We start from the raw sequence: 23,420 nt of genomic DNA, 5'->3' as shown, positions 1-23,420 counted from the left end.
TTGCATTTATATAGCGTCTTTACCATAGTAAAACGTCCGCAGGCGCTTCACAGGAGTGGTATGAGCCAAAAATGTTTGACATTGAGCCACATGAGAAGAAGTTACGGCAGGTGACCAAATGCTTGGTCAAAGAGGTCGGTTTTAAGGAGAGTCTTGAAGGAAGAGAGACAGGTAGAGAGGCGGAGAGGTTTAGGGAGGGAGTTCCAGAGCCTAAGACCCAGGCAACTGAAGGTACGGCCACCAATGGTTGAGCTATTGTAATCAGGGATGCTCAAGAGGGCAGAATTAGAGGAGAGCAGACATCTCGGTGGGCGGGTGGGGGTGGGGGCGCTGTGGGGCTGGAGGAGTTTACAGAGATAGGGAGGGGGCGAGGGCCATGGAGGGATTTGCAAACAAGGATGAGAATTTTGAAATCGAGGCGTTGCTTAACCGGGAGCCAATGTAGGCGAGCGAGCACAGGGGGTGATGGGTGAGCGGGACTCGGTGCGAGTTAGGACACGGGGCAGCCGAGTTTTGGATGACCTCAAGTTTAAGTCGGGTAGAATGTGTGAGGCCAGCCAGGAGTGCGTTGGAGTAGTCAAGTCTAGAGGTAACAGAGGCACGGGTGAGGGCTTCAGCAGTGGAAGAGCTGAGGCAAGGGCGGAGATGGCCGATCCGATACCACCCGTTTTTGCGCCACTGCCATAGTCGAATTTCTCAGCCAACCACCTCCCCATTACGAGATCAGAAAGATATCACGCTGTGCAACATGAGGAAATAACGCATTCAGATGAACGCCCTTTTAACGATGGTGTTGGTGCGCTTAAAATAAATAAGTAACACCTTTGTTGAAAGCAGACAAAGGAACATCATCTAAATGGGTTCATGACCGATATCACACAGTAACAATTTCAACCCTGTTACGCAGTTCAGTTTATTTCACGTTGAATGTTCCCCGAATAAAAAGTTCCGTGAATTCACATCGTAATGCACCAGTGAAGTTTACTGAGAATCTTAATCGGATACTGAAAGATATTCTGGGCACCGCAATTTAGGAAGGATGTGAAGGCCTTAGAGAGGGTGCAGAGGAGATTTAGGAGAATGGTTCCAGGGATGAGGGACTTCAGTGACGGGGATAGACTGGAGAAGCTGGGGCTTGTTCTCCTTGGAGCAGAGAAGGTCGAGAGGAGATTTGATCGAGGTGTTCAAAATCATGAGGAATCCGGACAGAGTAGATAGAGAGAGAAAGTGTTCCCATTGGTGGAAGGGTCGAGAACCAGAGGACACGGATTTGAGGCGATTGGCAGAAGAACCAAAGGCGACACGAGGAAAAACTTTTTTCCGCAGCGAGTGGTTAGGATCTGGAATGCGCTGCCTGAGAGGGTGGTGGAGGCAGACTCAATCGCGGCTTTCAAAAGGGAATTGGATAAGTACCTGAAGGAAAAACATTTGAAGGCGTACGGGGAAAGGGCGGGGGGAGTGGGACTGACTGAGCTGCTCTTGCAGAGAGCCGGCACGGGCTCGCCGGGCCGAATGGCCTCCTTCTGTGCTGTAACCGTCCTATGATTCTATGAAATGTCTACTGCAAACCAAAATTAGTCAGATATAATAATGACTCAATACAACGGATGCTTGTTTTTATGATGCTGACTGTAACCAAAGTTACATTGAACGGGTTTGTGCAGATAACAATCTCTATTGCCTGCCATCTGTTTGAATAATAGGTTTCGAAGGACTTAGTGGCATATCTCCTGCTGTTGATCCTGGTCGGGGCATGGTTACGATGAGTTTCTGCTAACTGTACTCTGTGATAGTTTGAACAACATCTCAAGTATGATCAGTGCTCTCAGAAGGGAGGCACAGCTAGTTGATAGCGTGCAGTTCAACAGACATGGCAGCAGTATCACCCCTTCACCCCCGCCCATCCTCCCCAAGTGGCAATTCTTCAAGTCTGAGCCGAAACAGTGACTGTTACAAGACTGTTTGAAAGAAAGAAAGATTTGCATTTATATAGCGTCTTTCACGACCACCGAATGTCTCAAAGCGCTTTACAGCCAATGAAGTACTTTTGGAGTGTGGTCACGGTTGTAATGTGGGAAATGCAGCAGCCAATTTGCGCACAGCAAGCTCCCACAAACAGCAATGTGATAATGACCAGATAATTTTTTTTTGTTATGTTGATTGAGGGATAAATATTGGCCAGGACACCGGACACAACTCCCCTGCTCTTATCCGAAATAGTGCCCTGAGATCTTTTCCATCCATGTGAGAGGGCAGATGGGCTAACGTCTCATCTGAATGACGGCACCTCCGACAGTGCATCACTCCCTCCGCACTGCACTGGGAGTGTCAGCCTAGATATTTTTGTGCTCAAGTCTCGGGAGTGGGGCTTGAACCCACAACCTTCTGACTCAGAGGCGAGGGTGCTACCCACTGAGTCAGGGCTGACACACATTTGACCGCGAGAAGCGTCACACTGGGCCCGGTCCCCTCCACAGATGTGTATCGTCCAGCCTCATTCACTGGCCGGTGACGGGGAATAACAACCCCAGGTGACCTTTCGCCTCCTTCGTCCCGGGTACTGAGCCCAATTGCCGTTCCCAACCGCATCGCAGCCTGGGGCCTGATCTTGCCACCTCCCTGATCAGTAGAGCTCAGTACAGCTCAGTAGAGGGACGCAGGGGAGGCGTGAGTTCAGGGCCAGGGGCCCAGGGGCAGCACGGGCCAGCCCACACTGCAATATGTGTGCGCACTGGGTCCGTGCAGCAGAGTTGGTCTCCAGTCGTCTTGGTTAATCCTTGCCACTGGACCAAGACCTAGCTCTGTCAAGCCCGTGTGGTGGCTGGTGTGCAACGGCCACCACATGTTAAAAAAAATGTGGCTCAGGACCTGGAATATTAGGTCCTTCATTGAAATACCTGTGAACTCATCCATTTTTGGCATGGAAGCAAGTCATCCTCATTTTGAGGGACCGCCTATGATGATGATGATAGCTCTGTATCACACCAACTGGTGTATTTAGCAGCAGATAGGGCTGAGCTGAAGGAAGCTCATGTGGAGCCAAGACTTTGAGATCCGTAGAGGATCGAGGGGGCGTCTGATCGACAACTTGAGGCACTGGACAAGAAACAGAGCAGGGGACTGCACGGACGGGTTGGGCCGAATGGCCTGTTTCATGCACTGTAAATTCTGTCCAATTCAACCTTTTTAACCAACGCGGATAGCAGAGATCATTTCCAAAACATTATACTCGTGCAGCATGCGGTGTGTGGGCTGAAAAAGGGCACAAATAGGCTTCATAATAATGTCCAGGAAAAATAAGCTGTACCTTCAGTCCGTTCTTTCCCGCTGTCCCAGGAGCACCCTAGAAATATAATGAATAACTTTAACGTGCAAAACATTTTCTCACCTGCGGGTCAATGATGCAGTGGTGGGGGCTGTTTTATTGGCCAACAAGGCCCGGGGCCTAACACCCATCGCCATTACCTGGCGTAACCCCAGTGAGATCAGCCATTGACTGAAGCTAGGGCCCAGAAGAGGCGAGGGCCCAGGGGCAGCACGGGCCCAGCCCACACTGCGATATTTGTGCGCACTAGGTCCGTGCAGCAGAGCAGGTCGTCATCTTGGTTAACCCTTGCCACTGGACCAAGACCTGGCTCTGTCGAGCCCGTGTGGTGGCTGGTGTGCAACGGTCACCACATGTTAAAAAAATCCACGCACAGGCATCTTCCACCCTTCAGGATGTAGTTCAGGACCTGGAATATTAGGTCCTTCATTGAAACACCTGTGAACTCATCCCTTTTTGACCTGGAAGCAAGTCATCCTCAATACGAGGGACTGTCTAATACTACTAGAAGAAAGAAAGACTTGCATTTATATAGCACCTTTCACGGCCACCGGAAGTCCCAAAGCGCTTTACAGCCAATGAAGTACTTTTTGAAGTGCTGTCACTGTTGTAATGTGGGAAACGCGGCAGCCAATTTGCGCACAGCAAGCTCCCACACACAGCAATGTGATAATGACCGGATAATCTGTTTTTGTTATGTCGATTGAGGAATAAATATTGGCCCAGGACACCGGGGATAACTCCCCTGCTCTTCTTCGAAATAGTGCCATGGGATCTTTTACATCCACCTGAGAGCGCAGTCGGGGCCTCGGTTTAACGTCTCATCCGAAAGACGGCATCTCCGACAGTGCGGCACTCCCTCAGCACTGCACTGGGAGTGTCGGCCTAGATTATTGTGCTCAAATCTCTGGAGTGGGGCTTGAACCCACAACCTTCTGACTGAGCTGCACGAGACTCACTGAGGTCCTGCAGGTGCCCATTCGGAACCGTTACATGAAAAGGGACGCCCTGTTTTAGACCTAAATCAATACGTTTTCCCCTTGCTTGGCACTTGTCCTGTTTCCCCTCCTCCCCCAGACAAAATTATGCAGCATTTCACTTCCTGTTGCTCCCTTAATTCTAATTTCTTCCCTTACCATCTCCCAGCTCCGAACAAAATGATCAGAGTGTAGAGAGCGATAGGAAAATATCTAAATGAGTTGACTGTGCATTATTGTGTGGTGTCAGCTGTGGCACAGGTGGCAGTACTCTTGCCTCAGAATCAGAAGGTTATGGGGTCAAGTCCTACCCCGGGGATTTGAGCATAAAAATCTAGGCTGACACTCCAGTGCAGTACTGAGGGAGTGCTGCACTGTCAGAGGTGCCGTCTTTCGCATGGGACATTAAACTGAGGCCCTTTTTGCAATGTATTTGCTTCATGGGTTCTTTGCTTAAGAATTCATAGCAACACATTGTTATTAAGAACTAGTTGGTTTATTAGCAAAGGTTTAACAATCACACTACACATTACCAGTTCATCCACCAGGCTCTCAACCATCGTAGATCCCCAAACCCCAACTGGCTGGGGTTTTATTGAGTCTTGTGAACATCACGTGACTGGCTAAGCCACTCATGACTCAACAGCTCTACAACTATTTTGTGAACCTATAAATCAAGTGCCCCCCTTGTTAAAGGGGCACTAAAATCGGCAAATTAAACAAATTAAACATTAAACGATCAAATTAAAATTTGGATGCCGGGGGTGATGATGCACTCCAGTCCCTCCAGTGCCCACCTCTCGCGGAAGGCCATGAGCGTACCGGTGGACACCGCATGATCCATCTCCAGGGACACCCTGGCTCGGACGTAGCCACGGAAGAGAGGCAGGCAGTCGGGCTGAACGACCCCTTCAACCGCCCGCTGCCTGGACTAGTTAATGGCCCCCTTGGCTGTGCCCTCCGACCTGCCCGCTCCCCTCCGCACAGAGTGCCCAAAGGTCAGAAGCGTGGGACTGAAGTGCAGCCAGAATTTGAGGAGCAGCCCCTTCCAACAGCTCTACAAACCTTGTGCATACAGGTGCATACATGACACTTTTGGGCCTGGGTTTCATGGTGGACCGTGAATGAGAAAAATTGGCACAGTGTTTGCTGAGCAAGTGACTTTCCCCGAGGGCCTGTAGCGTTAGGAACGGTCCAGATCCTCACAATGGGTCAGAAATAAAAGTGAGACTCTGCACTGTGCAGCGACTCACACGGTTGAACAGCACAGATGCCAAATGGTGAGTGAGGTATGGTTATGGGCTGCAGTCCACAAAACCTGTACCTCAGCAAGGGTCAGAGCGAAGTGAAGCAAACTCGGGAACATGGTGTGTATTATGCTGGTGTGCAATGTAAACACCATCGGTGGGCTGAATGGCCTGTTTCTGTGCTGTAAAATCCATAGAATCAGAGAAATTTACAGCATGGAAGGAGGCCATTTGGCCCGCCGTGTCTGCGCCGGCCGACAAAGAACTACCCAGCCTCATCCCACTTTCCAGCTCTCGGTCCGTAGCCCTGCAGGTTACGGCACTTCAGGCGCACATCCAAGTACTTTTTAAATGCGAAGAGGGTTTCTGCACATTACAACAGAGACTACACTCCAAAAGGACTTCATTGGCTGTAAAGCGCTTTGAGACGTCCGGTGCTTGTGAAAGGCGCTATATAAATGCAAGTCTTTCTTTTCTATCACCCTTTCAGGCAGTGAGTTCCAGTGGGTGAAAAATTATCTCCTCAACTAATCCTGCTACCATTTACTTTAAACCTATGCCCCCTGGTTATTGACCTCTCTGCTAAGGGGAAAAGGTCCTTCCGATTCACTCTACTTGGCCCCTCAATTCGATTCAATGTAATGCATTGGATGGGTCAAAACCTCCTTTAAAAGAGAGGACAATGGAATTTCCAACTTGCGCATTAAGCATTCACACAGGAGTAGCGTAATTCCTGGGCCATAATGTTCCAGCAGCTAGTTGTGAAGTGATTCCTTCACTTAGCCGCTCCTTCACTTTTGTCATTTGGAAGCACAATTGTGCCTCGCGCGCGCGCGCACGCACACGTCGGAAAATTCACTCACCACTGAACCTCGCCGTCCTCTCTTGACGTGGGATAGATCCGGGGTGGGACCCATAGGGCCCATGTCGCCTCGGGGTCCGCGCGTGCCGGGGGCTCCTGGAGATCCCACAGGCCCAGTGCTGCCTTTCGGTCCTGGATTTCCTGGTGCACCTTCAATTAGAAACATTGGCACAGGGCTTGCTGAGCAAACGGCAGGTTTTCGTTTATTAATCTCAGTTCATCGTCTTAATTTAGCCTAGAAAAAAATATCGCGCGAGAAGTTAATGTTTTTTTTTTTACCCCTCTATTAATATTGGCCAGAACACTGGGGTAACTCTGCAGCTCTTCTTCAAAATAGTGCCACGGGATCTTTTACATCCTGAAAGAGCAGACGTCTCAACCGGAAGACAGTGCAGCGCTCCCTCAGCACGGCACTGGGAGTGCCAGCCTAGATGTCTGTGTGCTCGAGTCCCTGGAGTGGGACTTGAACCCACAACCTTCTGGCTCAAGTGAGAGAGTGCGATCCACCGAGCCACGGCTGACACTTGCTCCTTTGCTGTTTAATAAATCTGTCCAGCGTTTAAAGGCCAGAAGGCGGTTTCACACAATGTTATTTGACGGCGTTCCAAAGACCAGGAGGATCCCGTGAACTCACGCTGGCTGAAACAACGCGGGAAAGGGTTGATCTTGACCTTGTCCGGCCAGGTGAAAACACTCTCACAGCAATACGCAGCTCAGCTTTCCTCAAGAGACTAGTCCAAAACATGGGAGCCAAAAGGTTGTCGGACAAAAGAAAACCCAAACGTGGAACAATCATTAATATCCGACACGAGGGCGACGGAGCGGATGTGGGGTCAGAATCTCAGCTCAGGGTCAAACAGGACCAGCAGTGATCCCCTCGCCCCTCCCTATCTCCTTATCTTCTTCAGATCCCCACCCCCACCCCCCCCAACCCCCCCCCTACCCCCACCCAATCCCCCACACCTCCAACCCCCCCAAACCCCCCACCCCCCAACCCAACCCCAACCCCACCCCCCCCAACCCCCCCCCTACCCCCACCCAACCCCCCCAACTCCCCACACCCCCAACCCCCCCAAACCCCCCACCCCCCAACCCAACCCCAACCCCACCCCCCCCAACCCCCCCCCTACCCCCACCCAACCCCCCCAACCCCCCCAACCCCCCCCAACCCCAACCCACCCCCCCCAACCCCCCCCCTACCCAACCCCCCACACCCCCAACCCCCCCAACCCGAGTTGTCTGCGCTCCTCTAATTCTGCCCTCCTGAGCATCCCTGATTATAATCGCTCCACCATCGGTGGCCGTGCCTTCTGTTGCCTGGGCCCCAAGCTCTGGAACTCCCTCCCTAAACCTCTCCGCCTATCTTTCCTCCTTGAAGACGCTCCTTAAAACCTACCAAGCCTTTGGTCACCTGCCCTAATTTCTCCTTATGCGGCTCGGTGTCAAATTTTTAATCACATAACGTGCCTTGGGACGTTTCACTACTTTAAAGGTGCTATTTAAATACAAGTTGCTGTTGTTGTTGTTGAAGCTGTGTGGCTCCAGGGTACCCGCCCAGCCGCTAAGCCGGCTTTTAATTTGAGAAAAACGCTCACGCGCGGTCTATTGAACGGGCCGCCCCACCAGTTAAAGGGGCCACGCGACCCCCAGAAATAATCCCGGGTAACATCGGACGCCAAGGTTACACACAACCTGGTTCAGCCTCGTGGCAGTGGCCAGAGAGAGGGATGGAGTCGGTGGCTCGGGAAAACAGTGTTCGAGTCTCAGTCTCACCTGACTTCAGAGGGGTTAGCGCTGCTAAACGAGCCAAGCTGACACCTGTAAGGGTCAACAAGGGGAGTGAACGGACGAGAGTAAGTTCTTGACATTCTTCTCATTTCTCTGTTTTGTCTTTTAGACAGGGACGTTGACAATCACACCTCCTCCTCAATGCCATTCTTTTGTCGTTTGTGTTTTTTGAGCGGGGGGTTCGCGCTTGAGTGATTCCATTGCTCCCAGAGCGGTTATCAACTGGAGGATGGATTGCAACAAATACGTGGCAACAATTAACAAACATATCTCCCGTCTGCTTAAGATAACATTGGATTTCAGCCACGGGCAATCATGAACAGTTTGCTTATTCACAAAAGCTTTCTTTAATGCCACGTTGAATGCACAATTCTAAACAGAATAGTTTGATGGTATATCATGTTGAGTGTAAACAGTTAATATTGGTTCCAATTGCCGACACTTATAAACTCTTCCTCCTTCATGGTCAGGTGCTCACTGCTTTCCAAAATTTCCTTCACACATACCTGAATGAAAACTCTACATTGAGTTTAGTTGAGACATGTTCTGTGTAGTGCCCCATGGACCACTTGTTGCTTCTGAACACAAGGCAGAAGTTCAAACAACTTGCAAAGTAGCTTTCTTTCCAACCCTGTCTCGACTTGACTCGTATTCCCATTCTCCGACACTTCAAATCTTTTCTCATTAAAGTCCCGCTGTGTTTAATTATCCGGCTTTTACAGCGCTACTTTCAGTAATAAGGACCGATTCTTTCATCTGCTTTCCCCTCTGAAAATTAATTAAAACGTGTGAAGCTGGTGTTGGGTGGGCACGAAGGTTTGGCAGGGAAAAAGAAAAAAATATATAGCGTCTTTCATGGCTTCGGGATGTTCCCAAACGTTTTACAGCCAATGAAGTACTTTTTGAAGTGTAGTCACTGTTGTAATGTGGGAAACGCGGCAGCCAATTTGCGCACAGCAAGCTCCCACAAACAGCAATGTGATAATGACCAGATCATCTGTTTTTTAGTGATGATGGTTGAGGGATAAATATTGGCCCCAGGACACTGGGGAGAACTCCCCTGCTCTTCTTCGAAATAGTACCATGGTATCTTGGACGTCCACCTGAGAGAGCAGACGGGGCCTCGGTTTAACGCCTCATCTGAAAGACGGCACCTCCGACAGTGCAGCGCTCCCTCAGCATTGCACTGGGAGTGTCAGCCTAGGTTTATGTGCTCAAGTCCCTGGAGTGGGACTTGAACCACCACCTTCTGAGTCAGAGGCGATCACACTACACATTACCAGTTCATCCACTAGGCGCACAACTGCATACCTCATCGTGGATGACCTGGACCTAACTGGCTGGGGTTTTATTGAGTTTTGTGAACATCACAGGACTGGCTAAGCCACTCACAATGCAACAGCTCCACAAACCTGTGACCAGATAATCTATTTTTTAGGTGTTGCTTGAGGGATAAATATTGGCCCAGGACACCGGGGATAATTCCTCTGCGCTTCTTCAAAATAGTGCCATGGGATCTTTTATGTAAACCTGAGAGGGCAGACGGGGCCTCGGTTTAACGTCTCATCCAAAAGACGGCACCTCCGACAGTGCAGAACTCCCTCAGCACTGCACTGGGAGTGTCAGCCTAAGTTTTTGTGCTCAAGTCTCTGGAGTGGGACTTGAACCAACAACCTTTTGATGGTATGGGTGGAATCGATGATCCGAGAGCACATTGTGCCGAAAATTGTCTCGAGAAGGAATTTTATTTTGGCCCTCAAGTTTCATAAGAACATAAGAATTAGAAACAGGAGTAGGCCATCTAACCCCTCGAGCCTGCTCCGCCATTCAATAAGATCATGGCTGATCTAAAACCGATCTGCTCAAACCGATTTGCATATCGGAGAGTGTAAAATCTGCCAGGAACCAGCGGAGTCGGGCAGTTTCTTTGTAAAGTTTTATATTCAGAAGCTTTTAGAACGTGCCTCGAACAAAAAAGTTTAATTTTAAGAGCCTCCGCAAAGGCCCATAAGGGGGACGCAATTAGCGGAGAGATGCCATGACGATTGATTTGATTTGGGGGCGTGGTCAGTTTTAGGGGCGTGGCCAGTCTCAAGAGCAACATTTTTTTTTAAACCAGTTCAAAAGATCGTTGATACTCGATTCGCGCTGGACGTAACTGGCGCTTGAAATTCCGCCATCTTTTGTGGGGGTCACTCCGATTTCTGAAAAAAACACAACCGAGGCCTTGGTCTTTACCTGTCATTGCAAGGAAATACTGTTTGTTTTCTATGTTATAGACAACGCTTTATACATCAGTTATGTACCTTTGAAACGCCTGCTGAAACAAGTCCCTGTCTGACTCAAGGTTGTATCTCGACATCTGATCACTAGGATCTTGCCATTACTCAAATAGATCACTAAAAATACAATAAACCTGACCCCCTCAAGTCCCAGCTTTGTAATTATGTAGAATAACCTAAACTGGGAGGTGTTTCAAGGTGTAACGTATTTGCTTCATGGGTTCTTTGCTTAAGAATTCATAGCAACACATTGCTATTAAGAACTAGTTGCTTTATTAGCAAAAGGTTTAACAATCACACTACACAGTTCATCCACCAGGCTCACAACCACCTGCCTCATCGTGGATCCCCCGAACCCAACCGGCTGGGGTTTTATTGAGTCTTGCGAACATCATGTGACTGGCTAAGCCACTCCCAACTCAACAGCTCTACAACTATTTTTGTGAACCTATAAATCAAGTGCTCCCTTGTTAAAGGGGCACTAAAACCGACAAATTAAACAAATTAAACTTTAAACGATCAAATTAAAATTTGGTTGCCGGGGGTGATGGTGCACTCCCAGTCCCTCCGGCACCCACCTCTCGCGGAAGGCCGCGACTGTACCAGTGGACACCGTGCGCTCCATCTCCAGGGACACCCTGGCTCGGATGTAACCGCAGAAGAGAGGCAGGCAGTCGGGCTGAACGGCCCCCTCGATCACCCGCTGCCTGGACCGGCTGATGGCCCTCTTGGCCAGGCCCAGGAGCAGTCTTACGAGGAGGCCCTCGGACCTACCCACTCCCCTCCGCACAGGGTGCCCAAAGATCAGGAGTGTGGGACTGAAGTGCAGCCCAGACATTGAGGAGCAGCCCCCTTCAAATAGTGGAAGAGGGGCTGCAACCTCGTACACTCAACGTACACATGGAACATGAACTCCTCTAGATCGCAGAAATTCAACAGCTCTACAATCCTGTGAGCATATCAGGGTGCATCATCATAGGTAGTCCTTCGGAGTCGAGGATGACTTAAACAACCACATACAGTACACGATCCCACTACCTTGTCCTTTCCCCATTGCCCTGCAAGTATTTATCCAGCTCCCTTTTGAAAGTTTCTATTGAATCTGCTTCCACCGCCCTTTCAGGCAGTGCATTCCACATGATCATAATTCACTGTGTAAAAAATGTCTCTCATCATCCCCACCCACCCCCTCAGGTTAATTTGCCAATTTTCTTAAATTCATATCCTTTGGTTACCGACCCGCCTGCCAGTGGATAGAGTTTGTCCTTATTTACTCTATTAAAAACCAATATAATTTTGAACATCTCCATTATATCTCCCTTTAATCTCTTCTGCTTTAAGGAGAACAATCCCAGCTGTTCCAGTCTCTCCACATAACTGAGATGATGTTGTTATGCTCATAATAAAAGGATGAAACTGAGTACTGTATGCAATGAATAAATGTGACCTTAGCTCCGTTAATTAGACTCCTGAGTGTTGGTACAGCGTGGGAGGCCTGTTTATACACCGTGCTCCCCAAGGGATGCTGGGATCCCTTGGGACTCCAACAGGTAGGCCCTCTGGTGGTGGTGTGATACAGGTTGCCAAGGGTTACATACATAACAGATGTCAGCTCAACCTCTCGTATTGTTGCCAATGCAACAACAACTTGTATTTATATAGCACGTCCCCAAGGAGTGTTGTCAGAGAAAATCTTACACCGAGCCACATGAGATATTAGGGCAGGTGACCAAAAGCTTGGTCAGAGAGGTAGGTTTCAGAGAGCGTCTTAAAGGAAGAGAGAGAGGTAGAGAGGCGGAGAGGTTTAGGGAGGGAGTTCCAGAGCTTGGGGCCCAGGCAACAGAAGGCACGGCCACCGATGTTTGAGCGCTTACAATCAGGGGGGGGGGGGTGCTCAAGAGGGCAGAATTGGAGGAGCGCAGAGATCTTGAACGTTTGTAGGGCTGGAGAAGGCTACAGAGAGAGAAGGCGTGGGGAGAGGCCATGGAGGGATTTGAAAACGAAGACGACAATTTTAAAATTGAGGAGTTGCCAGACTGGGAGTCAATGTAGGGGTGATGGATGAATGGGACTTGGTGCGGATTAGGATACGGGTAGCAGAGTTTTGGATGATCTCAAGTTTATGCAGGGTAGGAAGATGGGAGGCCGACCATTGGAATAGTCAAGTCTACAGGGTTTGGAAAATGATGTGCTTATTTGTACTGTGAAAATGGCCGCCATGCTCCACCCTTTGTCTATGATTGGTCCCCTTGGAGGATAAGCCACACCCTGAAGTTTCACTGGACTGTGTAACTGGAACCGCCCAACCCAAGGTCTCACTGACTTTGCAAATTGTAACTCGATCCACTTTGAATTTCTGAAGCGATAGAGGACAGAGCTCCCAAAAGACAGCAAGGGCCAGCCGAAGTGCCTTACCCCAGTCCAAGTACATCTCTCCCCCCTCCGCCCTCCCCAATGCCCCGCCCCCACCATAAATGGGACATTGTGTACGGATTGTTAACAGGTTTATTGGTTAGGAAGTGAATAGTGATAGTGCCGTGACTTCTGGATAACTTCAACGTTGTCCCTTGTAGGGGTTTGGAAGAACGTGATCCGTGTTCCACCACCCATGTTCCCTGGCTACCCCCCCCCCACCCATGTTTCACCCCAACCGTGTCTCCCTCTCCCCCAGCCCCTCTCTCTCCCCCCAGCCTCTCTCTCTCTCTCTCTCTCTCTCCCCCCAGCCTCTCTCCCCTCCAGCCTCTCTCTCTCTCTCCCCCCCCCTCCCCCTCCCCCCAGCCTCTCTCCCCTCCAGCCTCTCTCTCCCCCCCAGTCTCTCTCTTCCACCTTGAGGACCTGGGACCTCCCTATCTGTTTGGCTCCGTAGCTCTCTATGCGATCTAATCAACCATCATCATCATAGGCAGTCTCTCAAAATCGAGGAAGACTTGCTTCCACTCTAAAAGTGAGTTCTCAGGTGACTGAACAGTCCAATATGGGAATTACAGTCTCTGTCACAGGTGGGACAGACAGTGGTTAAAGAAAAGGGTGGGTGGGGAGTCTGGTTTGCCGCACGCTCCTTCCGCTGCCCGCGCTTGGTTTCTTCACGCTCTTGGCGACGAGACTCGAGGTGCTCAGCGCCCTCCCGGATGCACTTCCTCCATTTTGGACGGTCTTGGGCCGGGGATTCCCAGGCGTCGGAATCTATGCAATCTTATCAACCACTGTGCTGTCAGCGACACCAATCCTTAACACCTTGTCAAGTCTTGCACACAATGCACACACAACAAAAAATAACAATTAATTGCTTCTCACACAGTCCAGCTGTGCAGCTAACTTTTCCATAAACCACTCAAACTTGTGGTTTATGGTATCAGGTGAACGCTGAGGTTGAGTTACACCCTTGTGATGCATTCCAAAGCATGTAGCCAGATATACGTTGCCTATTGAACTTTATTACAACACAGAATAGGTTGCGACAGTACTGCCACAACAGTCACGCAAAGAAATTGAAGAATACACTTACGATCTCAACAGCTAAGAGAAGAAATCCAACACCCTACTTCGTTGCAATGATCTCGAATTCCCTGCTAGTTCCCAATGTTTGGATTCCTTCATGGATCGCACACTACACTTGCCGTTTTCTACGGCCGACAGGCATTGCTAGATACGGTTCGTCTGATAAATGGACAAAATTGTGGTTCGATATAAGGACATAAGCTGTGGAAGCCGGGACATTGAATAAATTTAAGACAGAGGTAGCCAGTTTCTTAACCGATAAAGGGTTAAGGGGTTATGGGGAGCGGGCAGGGAAGTGGAGCTGAGTCCATGATCAGATCAGCCATGACCTTATTGAATGGCGGAGCAGGCTCGAGGGGCCGTATGGCCTACTCCTGCTCCTATTTCTTATGTTCTTATTAATAAGAGCAGGAGTAGGCCATTCAGCCCCTCGAGCCTGCTCTGTCATTCAGTAAGATCATGGCTGATCTTCGACCTCAACTCCACTTTCCCGCCTGATCCCCTTGTTTCTCATAGTGTCCAAATATCTATCAATCAATCTCAATCTTGAATATATTCAACGACTCAACCTCCACAGCTCTCTCTCTGTGGTAGAGAATTCCAAAGATTCACAACACTCTTTGAGTGACAAAATTTCTCCTAATCTCAGTCCTAAATAGCCAACATCTTATCCTGAAACAGTGCCTCCTGGTTCCAGACTCTCCAGCCGGGGGAAATTCCTTCTCAGCATCTACGCTGTCAAGCCCTCTAAGAATTTTATACATTTCAGTGTGATCACCTCATTCTTCTAAACCTCAGAGAGTATAGGTCCATTCTGCTCAATCTCTCATCATAGGACAACCAACTCATCCCAGGAATCAATCTACAACAACTTGTATTTATATAGCGCCGTTAATGTAGTGAAACGTCCCAAGGTGCTTCACTGGAGTACTATGTGATAAATCTTTTTACAGCGAGCCATATAAGTAGAAATTAGGGCAGGTGACCAAAGGCTTGGTCACAGAGGTAGGTTTTAAGGAGCGTCTTGAAGGAGGAAAGGGAGGTAGAGAGGTGGAGAGATTTAGGGAGGGAGTTCCAGAGCTTGGGGCCCAGGCAACAGAAACATAGAAACATAGAAAATAGGTGCAGGAGTAGGCCATTCGGCCCTTCGAGCCTGCACCACCATTCAATAAGATCATGGCTGATCATTCACCTCAGTACCCCTATCCTGCTTTCTCTCCATACCCCTTGATCCCTTTAGCATCAGGTCCATATCTAAATCCTTCTTGAATATATCTAATGAACTGGCATCAATAACTCTTTGCGGTAGAGAATTCCAGAGGTTAACAACTCTCTGGGTGAAGAAGTTTCTCCTCATCTCGGTCCTAAATGGCTTACCCCTTATCCTTAGACTGTGACCCCTGGTTCTGGACTTCCCCAACATCGGGAACGTTCTTCCTGCATCTAACCTGTCCAGTCCCATCAGAATTTTATATGTTTCTATGAGATCCCCTCTCATCCTTCTAAACTTCAGTGAATAAAGGCCCAGTCAATCCAGTCTCTCCTCATCTGTTAGTCCCGCCATCCCGGGAATCAGTCTGATGAACCTTCGCTGCACTCCCTCAATAGCAAGAACGTCCTTCCTCAGATTAGGAAACCAAAACTGAACACAATATTCCAGGTGAGGCCTCATCAAGGCCCTGTACAACTGCATTAAGACATCCCTGCTCCTATACTCAAATCCCCTAGCTATGAAGGCCACATGCCATTTGCCTTCTTCACCGCCTGCTGTACCTGGATGCCAACTTTAAATGACTGATGAACCATGACACCCAGGTCTCGTTGCACCTCCCCTTTTCCTAATCTGCTGCCATTCAGATAATATTCTGCCTTCATGTTTTTGCCATTAAAGTGGATAATCTCACATTTATCCACATTATACTGCACCTGCCATGCATTTGCCCACTCACCTAACCTGTCGAAGTCATCCTGCAGCCTCTTAGTATCCTCCTCAAAGCTCAAACCGCCATCCAGCTTAGTGTCGTCTGAAAACTTGGAGATATTACGCCCAATTACGCCCAATTGAAGGCACAGCCACCAATGGTTGAGCGATTATAATCAGGGATGATCATGAGAGCAGAATTAGAGGAGCACAGACATCTCGGGGGGTTGTGGGGCTGGAGGAGATTACAGAGATAGGGAGGGGGTGAGGGCATGGAGTGATTTGTAAACAAGGATGAGAATTTTGAAATCGAGGTGTCGCTTAACTGGGAGCCAATGTAGGTCAGCGGGCACAGGGGCGTTCTCCCTCAGGCCAACATCCCCAGCATCGAAGCACTGACCACACCCGACCAGTTCCGTTGGGCGGGCCACACTGTCTGCATGCCCAACACGAGACTCCCAAAGCAAGCGCTCTACTCGGAACTCCTACACGGCAAGCGAGCCCCAGGTGGGCAGAGGAAACGTTTCAAGGACACCCTCAAAGCCTCCTTGATAAAGTGCAACATCCCCACCGGCACCTGGGAGTCCCTGGCCTAAGACCGGCCTAAGTGGAGGAAGAGCATCCGAGAGGGCGCTGAGCACCTCGAGTCTCGTCGGCGAGAGCATGCAGAAATCAAGCACAGGCAGTGGAAAGAGCGTGCGGCAAACCTGTCCCACCCTCCCTTACCCTCAACGATTGTCTGTCCCACCTGTGACAAAGACTGTAATTCCCATATTGGACTGTACAGTCACCTGAGAACTCATTTTTGGAGTGGAAGCAAGTCTACCTCGATTTTGAGGGACTGCCTCTGATGATGATGATGATGATGGGTGAGCGGGAATTGATCTCATGAACCTTCATTGCACTCCCTGTAAGGCAAGTATGTTCTTCCTTAGGTAAGGAGACCAAAACTGTGCACAATACTCCAGGTGCAGTCTGATATATTTCAGTTTGCTCAGGTTCAGTGGGCAACACACACACACCTCGGAGTCAGAAGGTTGTGGGTTCAAGTCCCACTCCAGGGGCTTGAGCACAAAAATCCAGGCTGACACTCCCAGTGCAGTACTGGGGGCGCACCGCACTGCCGGAGGTGCCGGCTTTTGGATAAGACGTTAAACTGAGGCGGTGTCTGCCCTCTCAGTTGGACGTAAAAGATCCCGTGAAAAAGAGCAGGGGAGTTCTCCCCGGTGTCCTGGGGCCAATATTTAACCCTCAATCAACATAACAGAAAAACAGATGATCTGGTCATTATGACATTGCTGTTTGAGGGAGCTTGCTGTGCGCAGATTGGCTGCCGCGTTTCCCACATTACAACAGTGACTGCACTCCAAAAGTACTTCATTGGCTGTACAGCAATTTGAGACATCCCGTGGTCATGAAAGGCGCTATAGAAATGCAAATCTTTCTTTCTAATTGTATTAGTGATGCTGTCCTCTAAACAAGTGGGTGCGGGGGACCTTATGCCTTTGTTGGAGGAACTTGGTTGACCCTTACTGGACTTTCTCATTGGTCATTTCAACTAGATGAGAGGTGGTCTTACCAGGAGGTCCAGGGGCACCGGGAAGGACCGGTAGATGAGGCGGGCACGGCAATGTTTCTGTGCATTTCCTCGCCAGCTGAGGCTTTTCGCTGGCATTATCCAGATGTGTGAGCAGGAGCTGGGAAATGGAAAGGAATGATTTACTCAATAGGCCGCATCGCAAAAAACATTCCGTTATTAAATAAACCCCCGAACTCAAACCAAATAAGCTTAATTCCAACCGCAGCGGTTCAATGGGAGGTGATCTCATAGAAACGTACAAGATTCTGAGGGGTGATTGACAGGGTAGATGCAGGGAGGATGTTTCCCCCAGGCTGGGGAGTCTAGATCCAGGGGTCACACAGTCTCAGGATAAGGGGTCGGCCATTTAAGACAGAAATGAGGAGGAATTTCTTCACGCAGAGGGTGGTGAATCTTTGGAATTCTCTGCCCCAGAGGGCTGTGGATGCTCAGTCGTTGAGAGTCTCTTCAAGGCTGAGATCGATAGATCTTTGGACTCTCGGGGAATCAAGAGTTAGGGGAATCAGGCGGGAAAGAACCATCAGGTCCTTTCCTGCTTTGCATGGCTCAGCAAAGCAGTCTGCATGAAGTACTCATTCATATAACATTGCTCCGTGCCTAGCATTAAGAAGGCATGCGGAATATTTGCCTTTATTAGCCGAGGCATAGAATACAAGAACAGGGAGGTTATGCTTGAACTGTACAAAACACTAGCTAAATCACAGCTAGAGTACTGCGTACAGTTCTGGTCACCACATTACAGGAAAGATGTGATTGCACTGGAGAGGATGCAGAGGAGATTTACGAAGATGTTGCCGAGACTGGAGAATTTTCGCTATGAGGAAAGATTGGATAGACTTGGGATGTTTTCTTTGGAATAAAAAAGACAGAGGGAAAACTTAATTGAGATGTATAAAATTATGAGGGGCCTAGATAGAGTGGATAGGACAGACCTACTTCCCTTAGCAGAGAGGTCAATAACCAGGGGCATAGATTTAAAGTATTTGGTAGGAGGTTTAGAAGGGATTTGAGGGGAAATCTTTTCACCCAGAGGGTGGTGGGGGTCTGCCTGATAGGGTGGTGGAGGTAGAAACCCTCACCACATTTAAAAAGTACTTGTATTTGTACTTGTATGTGTCAGCTGTGGCTCAGTGGGCAGCACACTCGCCTCTGAGTCAGAAGGTTGTGGGTTCAAGTCCCACTCCAGGAACTTGAGCTCAAAAAGATCTAGGCTGACACTCCCAGTGCAGTGCTGAGGGAGCGCCGCACTGTCGGAGGTTGGCTATGATGTTAAACCAAAGCCCCGTCTGCTCTCTCAGGTGGATGTGAAAGATCCCATGGCACTATTTCAAAGAAGAGCAGGGGAGTTATCCCCAGTGTCCTGGCCAATATTGGCCCTTACGGCTAAAGGGATCAAGGTGTATGGAGAGAAAGCAGGAAAGGGGTACTGAAGGAATGATCAGCCATGATCTTATTGAATGGTGCCGAATGGCCTACTCCTGCACCTATTTTCTATGTTTGAAGTGCCGTAACCAACAGGGCTACGGACCAAGAGCTGGAAAGTGGGATTAGGCTGGATAGCTCTTGGTCGGCCGGCGCAGACAAGATAGGCTGAAATGGCCTCCTTCCGTGCTATGATTCCCTGTTGATTTCTATGATTCACCTGTTGAGAGACTGGGGATGGCCCGCAGTTTATACAAGGACCCCAATGGTGGCACCGCTTTCTTGAGCTGTTTTCTGATGGTTGGGGGAGGATTGGATTGGCTGCGTGGCTCTTGCTACTTGCAATCATTTATGTGTCACCATGAGAGGCAGCTCCCAGTGTCATTCTCACTTAACCACGTGCACAAGTTGAGTCAATGATTATGTTTTCGTCCATCGCTTTAATCTTTCCCAGATTAAACAGCAATTCCCGCACATTAAATTTGACTCATCACTAACCTTTCCAAATGATACATAATTTAGCCAATCAGTACAAAGCTCCTATACATTAGTTAATAATTTGCAACAGTTGGGAATGAACATAAGGCGAAAATATTCCAAGCATTTTTTTAATTGGCGGTCATTGAGCAGTGATGGAGGTAGTGGAGGGGAGGGGTTCTGAAGTCTGGAGAAGGGGATGGAGGGCACACACGCCTCCTTTTCCACATCTTCCCTGTGAAAAACTCTGCTGCCTGCGTCCGAACTCTCACCTAAGTCCCGTTCACCCATCACCCCCGTGTTCGTCAACTTACACCGGTTTCCGGTCGAACAACGCCTCACTTTCCGTCGCTCCACCATTGGTGGCCGTGCCTTCAGATGACTAGGCCCTGAGCTCTGTAATTCCCTCCCTAAACCTCTCCGCCTCTCTACCCCTCCCTCCTGCTTTAAGACGCTCCTAAAATCTACCACTTTCATTTGTCCTAATATCTCCTTATGTGGCTCGGTGTTAAGTTTCATTTGATAACGGTCTTGTGAACCGCCTTAGGATGGGATGCTTATATAGGTGCTATATCAATGCAACTTGGATTAAAAACAGAAACCCAGGAATGATTTAGTGTAAATCCCATTCTGACCACCATGAATGTGCAAGTTTCACTCTTTATAAAATTCTGACGGGATTGAACAGGTTAGATGCAGGAAGAATGTTCCCAATGTTGGGGAAGTCCAGAACCAGGGGTCACAGTCTAAGGATAAGGGGTAAGCCATTTTGGACCGAGATGAGGAGAAACTTCGTCACCCAGAGAATTGTGAACCTGTGGAATTCTCTACCACAGAAAGTTGTTGAGGCCAGTTCGTTAGATATATTCAAAAGGGAGTTAGATGTGGCCCTTACGGCTAAAGGGATCAAGGGGTATGGAGAGAAGGCAGGAGTGGGGTACTGAAGTTGCATGATCAGCCATGATCATATTGAATGGTGGTGCAGGCTCGAAGGGTTGAATGGCCTACTCCTGCACCTATTTTCTATGTTTCTATGTTTATAGACAGTTGAATAGTTTTGAGAAACAAGCATATTCTAGAAACACACATCTGGCAATGGGAACGGCAGCCCAGGGGTTATGTTCCTGGACCAGTTCTGGACTGGATCTAGAGACCCGAGTTCAAATCCCACCGCGAAATTCAGTTAATTAAATACATTTGGAAGAAAAAGCTAGAACCCATGAAACTCCCTGATTGTCGTAAAAACCCAACTGGTTCACTAATGTCCTTTAGGGAAGGAAATCTGCCGCCCTTACCCGGTCTGGCCGATATGTGACTCCAGACCCACAGCAATGTGGTTGACTCTCAACTGCCCCTCTGAAATGTAACAAACCGCTACAAGAAACAATAATAAGAATAAAACGTGGACTGCAACGGTTCAAGAAGCTGCTCACCACCACCTTCTCAAAGGGCAACTAGGGATGGGCAATAAATGCCAGCCTTGCCAGCGATGCCCACATCCCAGAAGCAAATTTTTAAAAATTCCTTTCCTTCTCCTGATGGGCCAAAGGACTGCAGTAAACAAGCATGGGAGGGGTGAGCAATTGGGAACAGAGGGTGGGAATTCCAGAGATTGGGGCTGAGGTAGCTGAACGTTGAGAGGACGGCCACCGATGGTGGATGCAACTAAAATCAGGGACGCGCAAGAGGCTGGAATTGGAGGAGTGCAAAGATCTCAGAGGCTTGTAGGGCTGGAGGAGGTAACAGAGATCGGCGTGGTTGGACCAGTGAACCAATGGATGGTCAGCGAGCACACGGCTGATGGGCGGGCGAGATTTCGAGCGGGTTTCGATACAGGCAGCAGAGTTTTGGGTGGGCACAGGTTTGTGCAGAGTGGAAGCAGGGAGCCCGGCCAGGAGAGCGTTGGAATAGTCAAGTCTGGAGGTAAAAAAGGCACGGATGAGGGTTTCAGCGGCAGATGAGCTGAGGCAGGTTCATTTACAGAATGACTTTACAAGCAAACTGGGGGAATAAAAAGCCTTTCCCTCGAAGGCTTGTTCCTTTAACAATAAATTACATTGTTTTGGTGTATAAGCTCCACAGCACAGAGCACTAATTCATAAATACAGCCTCTGGGCTTGTCAGGAGGAGCTCGCTACACCTGGAGAATACTGTCTCACGCGCTTACCCTATGATTAATATCATTAGAGAAGTCCATTAAATGTTGGTGGGTGCAAAGCTATTTTATCCATTTTAAGATCTGCCTTTCAGGATGAATGTTCTCACAAACTTCAATGTTTCAACAACATCATACATTAATCAATAAAAACATCGCCAGAGTGACAAGCAGCCATTCATAATTAAGGTATGTGTCTTTCACTCAACCACCCACTAAGCCGATTCAGTAACTAATAATAGGTTTGTGACTAATCTAACCATAAAAGCATCCTTATGCATGATGACAAAAGCCGTATTGAGCTATTTTTATAAATAAGCTGCAAGTCTGACCTCAGAATTCGCGCACACCTAACTTTCACAAATTGCACCAACTCATGTTTTCCTGGTGTTTTTCAGATTCCGTGCGGCTATGTGATCTCCCGAGCAGGGTGGGGGTTTGGGACCATAGGCCGATAGTACCTTCTTTGTGAAGTTGTACCTCCGTCGTGAATCTGTGGAATTATCTGCACCAGGGAGCTGCGGAGGCTAGGTTATTGAATCTATTTAAGGTGGAGATAGACAGATTTTTGAAAGGTAGGGACGTCAGGGATTATGGGGAGCGGGCAGGGCAGTGGAGTTGAGGCCAAGATCAAATCAGCCACGATTTTATTGAAAGGCGGAGCAGGCTCGAGGGGCCGAATGGCCGACTCCTCCTCCTATTTCTCTGGCGTTTAGAAGAATGAGAGGGGATCTCATAGAAACATATAAAATTCTGATGGGATTGGACAGGTTAGATGCAGGAAGAATGTTCCCGATGTTGGGGAAGTCCAGAACCAGGAGACACAGCCCAAGGATAAGGGGTAAGCCATTTAGGACTGAGATGAGGAGAAACTTCTTCACTCAGAGAGTTGTTAACCTGTGGAATTCTCTACCGCAGAGAGTTGTTGATGCCAGTTCATTGGATATATTCAAGAGGGAGTTAGATATGGCCCTTACGGCTAAAGGGATCAAGGGGTATGGAGAGAAAGCAGGAAAGGGGTACTGAGGTGAATGATCAGCCATGATCTTATTGAATGGTGGTGCAGGCTCGAAGGGTCGAATGGCCTACTCCTGCACCTATTTTCCATGTTTCTAAGTCAGGGACTATGGGGAGCGGGCAGAGAAGTGGAGTTGAGGCCAAGATCAGATCAGCCATGATCTTATTGAATGGCAAAGCAGGGGCCAAATGGCATACTCCTGCTCCTATTTCTTATCTTCTTTAGTGCTGTGAAGTGCCCTGGGACATTTCACTATGTTAAAGGCGCTATATAAATACAAGTTGTTGTTGTTGATAGGCACACATGCACGGAAGTTGTGAAATAACAGATCAGTCTGCTCCAACAGTCAAACAGTCTGATGACACTTGCTGTGGATGAAGAATTCCCTCATGGATGAGATAGCGAAGCTGGCAGGGTCTAGGACAGCACTCCGGACCCGAATCCACGGCTGTTCGTCCCTCATTGCACTCTAAAGTGGCTCAGTGGCACTCTCTCGCCTCTGACGGCTGTGAGTTCATAGTCCCACTCCAGACACGTCAGCGCATTACCTGGGATTGACACTGCCCAGTGCTGCACTGTCGGAGGTGCCGTCTTTCGGATGAGACATTAAACCGAGGCCCCGTCTGCTCCTCTCAGGTGGACGTAAAGGATCCCAGGTCACCAATTCGAAGAATTGTCCTGGCCAATATTTATCCCTCAACCAGCAGCCAACGAGATACTTTCTTGAAGTGTGGTCACCGTTGTGACGTGGGAAACATGTCAGCCAATTTAGCGCAGAGCAAGCTCCCACAAACAGGAGCATGATAACGAGCAGATCGGCTAGTTTTAGTGATGTTGTTTTGGGGGAT

The 23,420-nt window shown here is 48.9% G+C and overlaps 1 protein-coding gene across 2 annotated transcripts in view; it reads right to left on the bottom strand.

Moving 5' to 3' along the window:
- LOC139234107 (collagen and calcium-binding EGF domain-containing protein 1-like) overlaps positions 1-23,420 on the bottom strand; it is a 187,460-nt gene that overhangs the window by 6,819 nt on the left and 157,221 nt on the right. For both annotated transcript variants that reach the window (XM_070865049.1, XM_070865051.1), the window contains 3 exons: positions 17,480-17,597; positions 6,413-6,561; positions 3,308-3,343 (listed from right to left, as the gene is read on the bottom strand). In XM_070865049.1, coding sequence (XP_070721150.1) covers positions 3,308-3,343; positions 6,413-6,561; positions 17,480-17,597 — 303 coding nt within the window. The remainder of the gene's footprint in view (positions 1-3,307; positions 3,344-6,412; positions 6,562-17,479; positions 17,598-23,420) is intronic.

This window comes from Pristiophorus japonicus, chromosome 21 (assembly GCF_044704955.1).
Source record: "Pristiophorus japonicus isolate sPriJap1 chromosome 21, sPriJap1.hap1, whole genome shotgun sequence".
Taxonomy (NCBI): domain Eukaryota; kingdom Metazoa; phylum Chordata; class Chondrichthyes; family Pristiophoridae; genus Pristiophorus; species Pristiophorus japonicus.
This window is presented reverse-complemented; position numbering and strand designations above follow the sequence as displayed.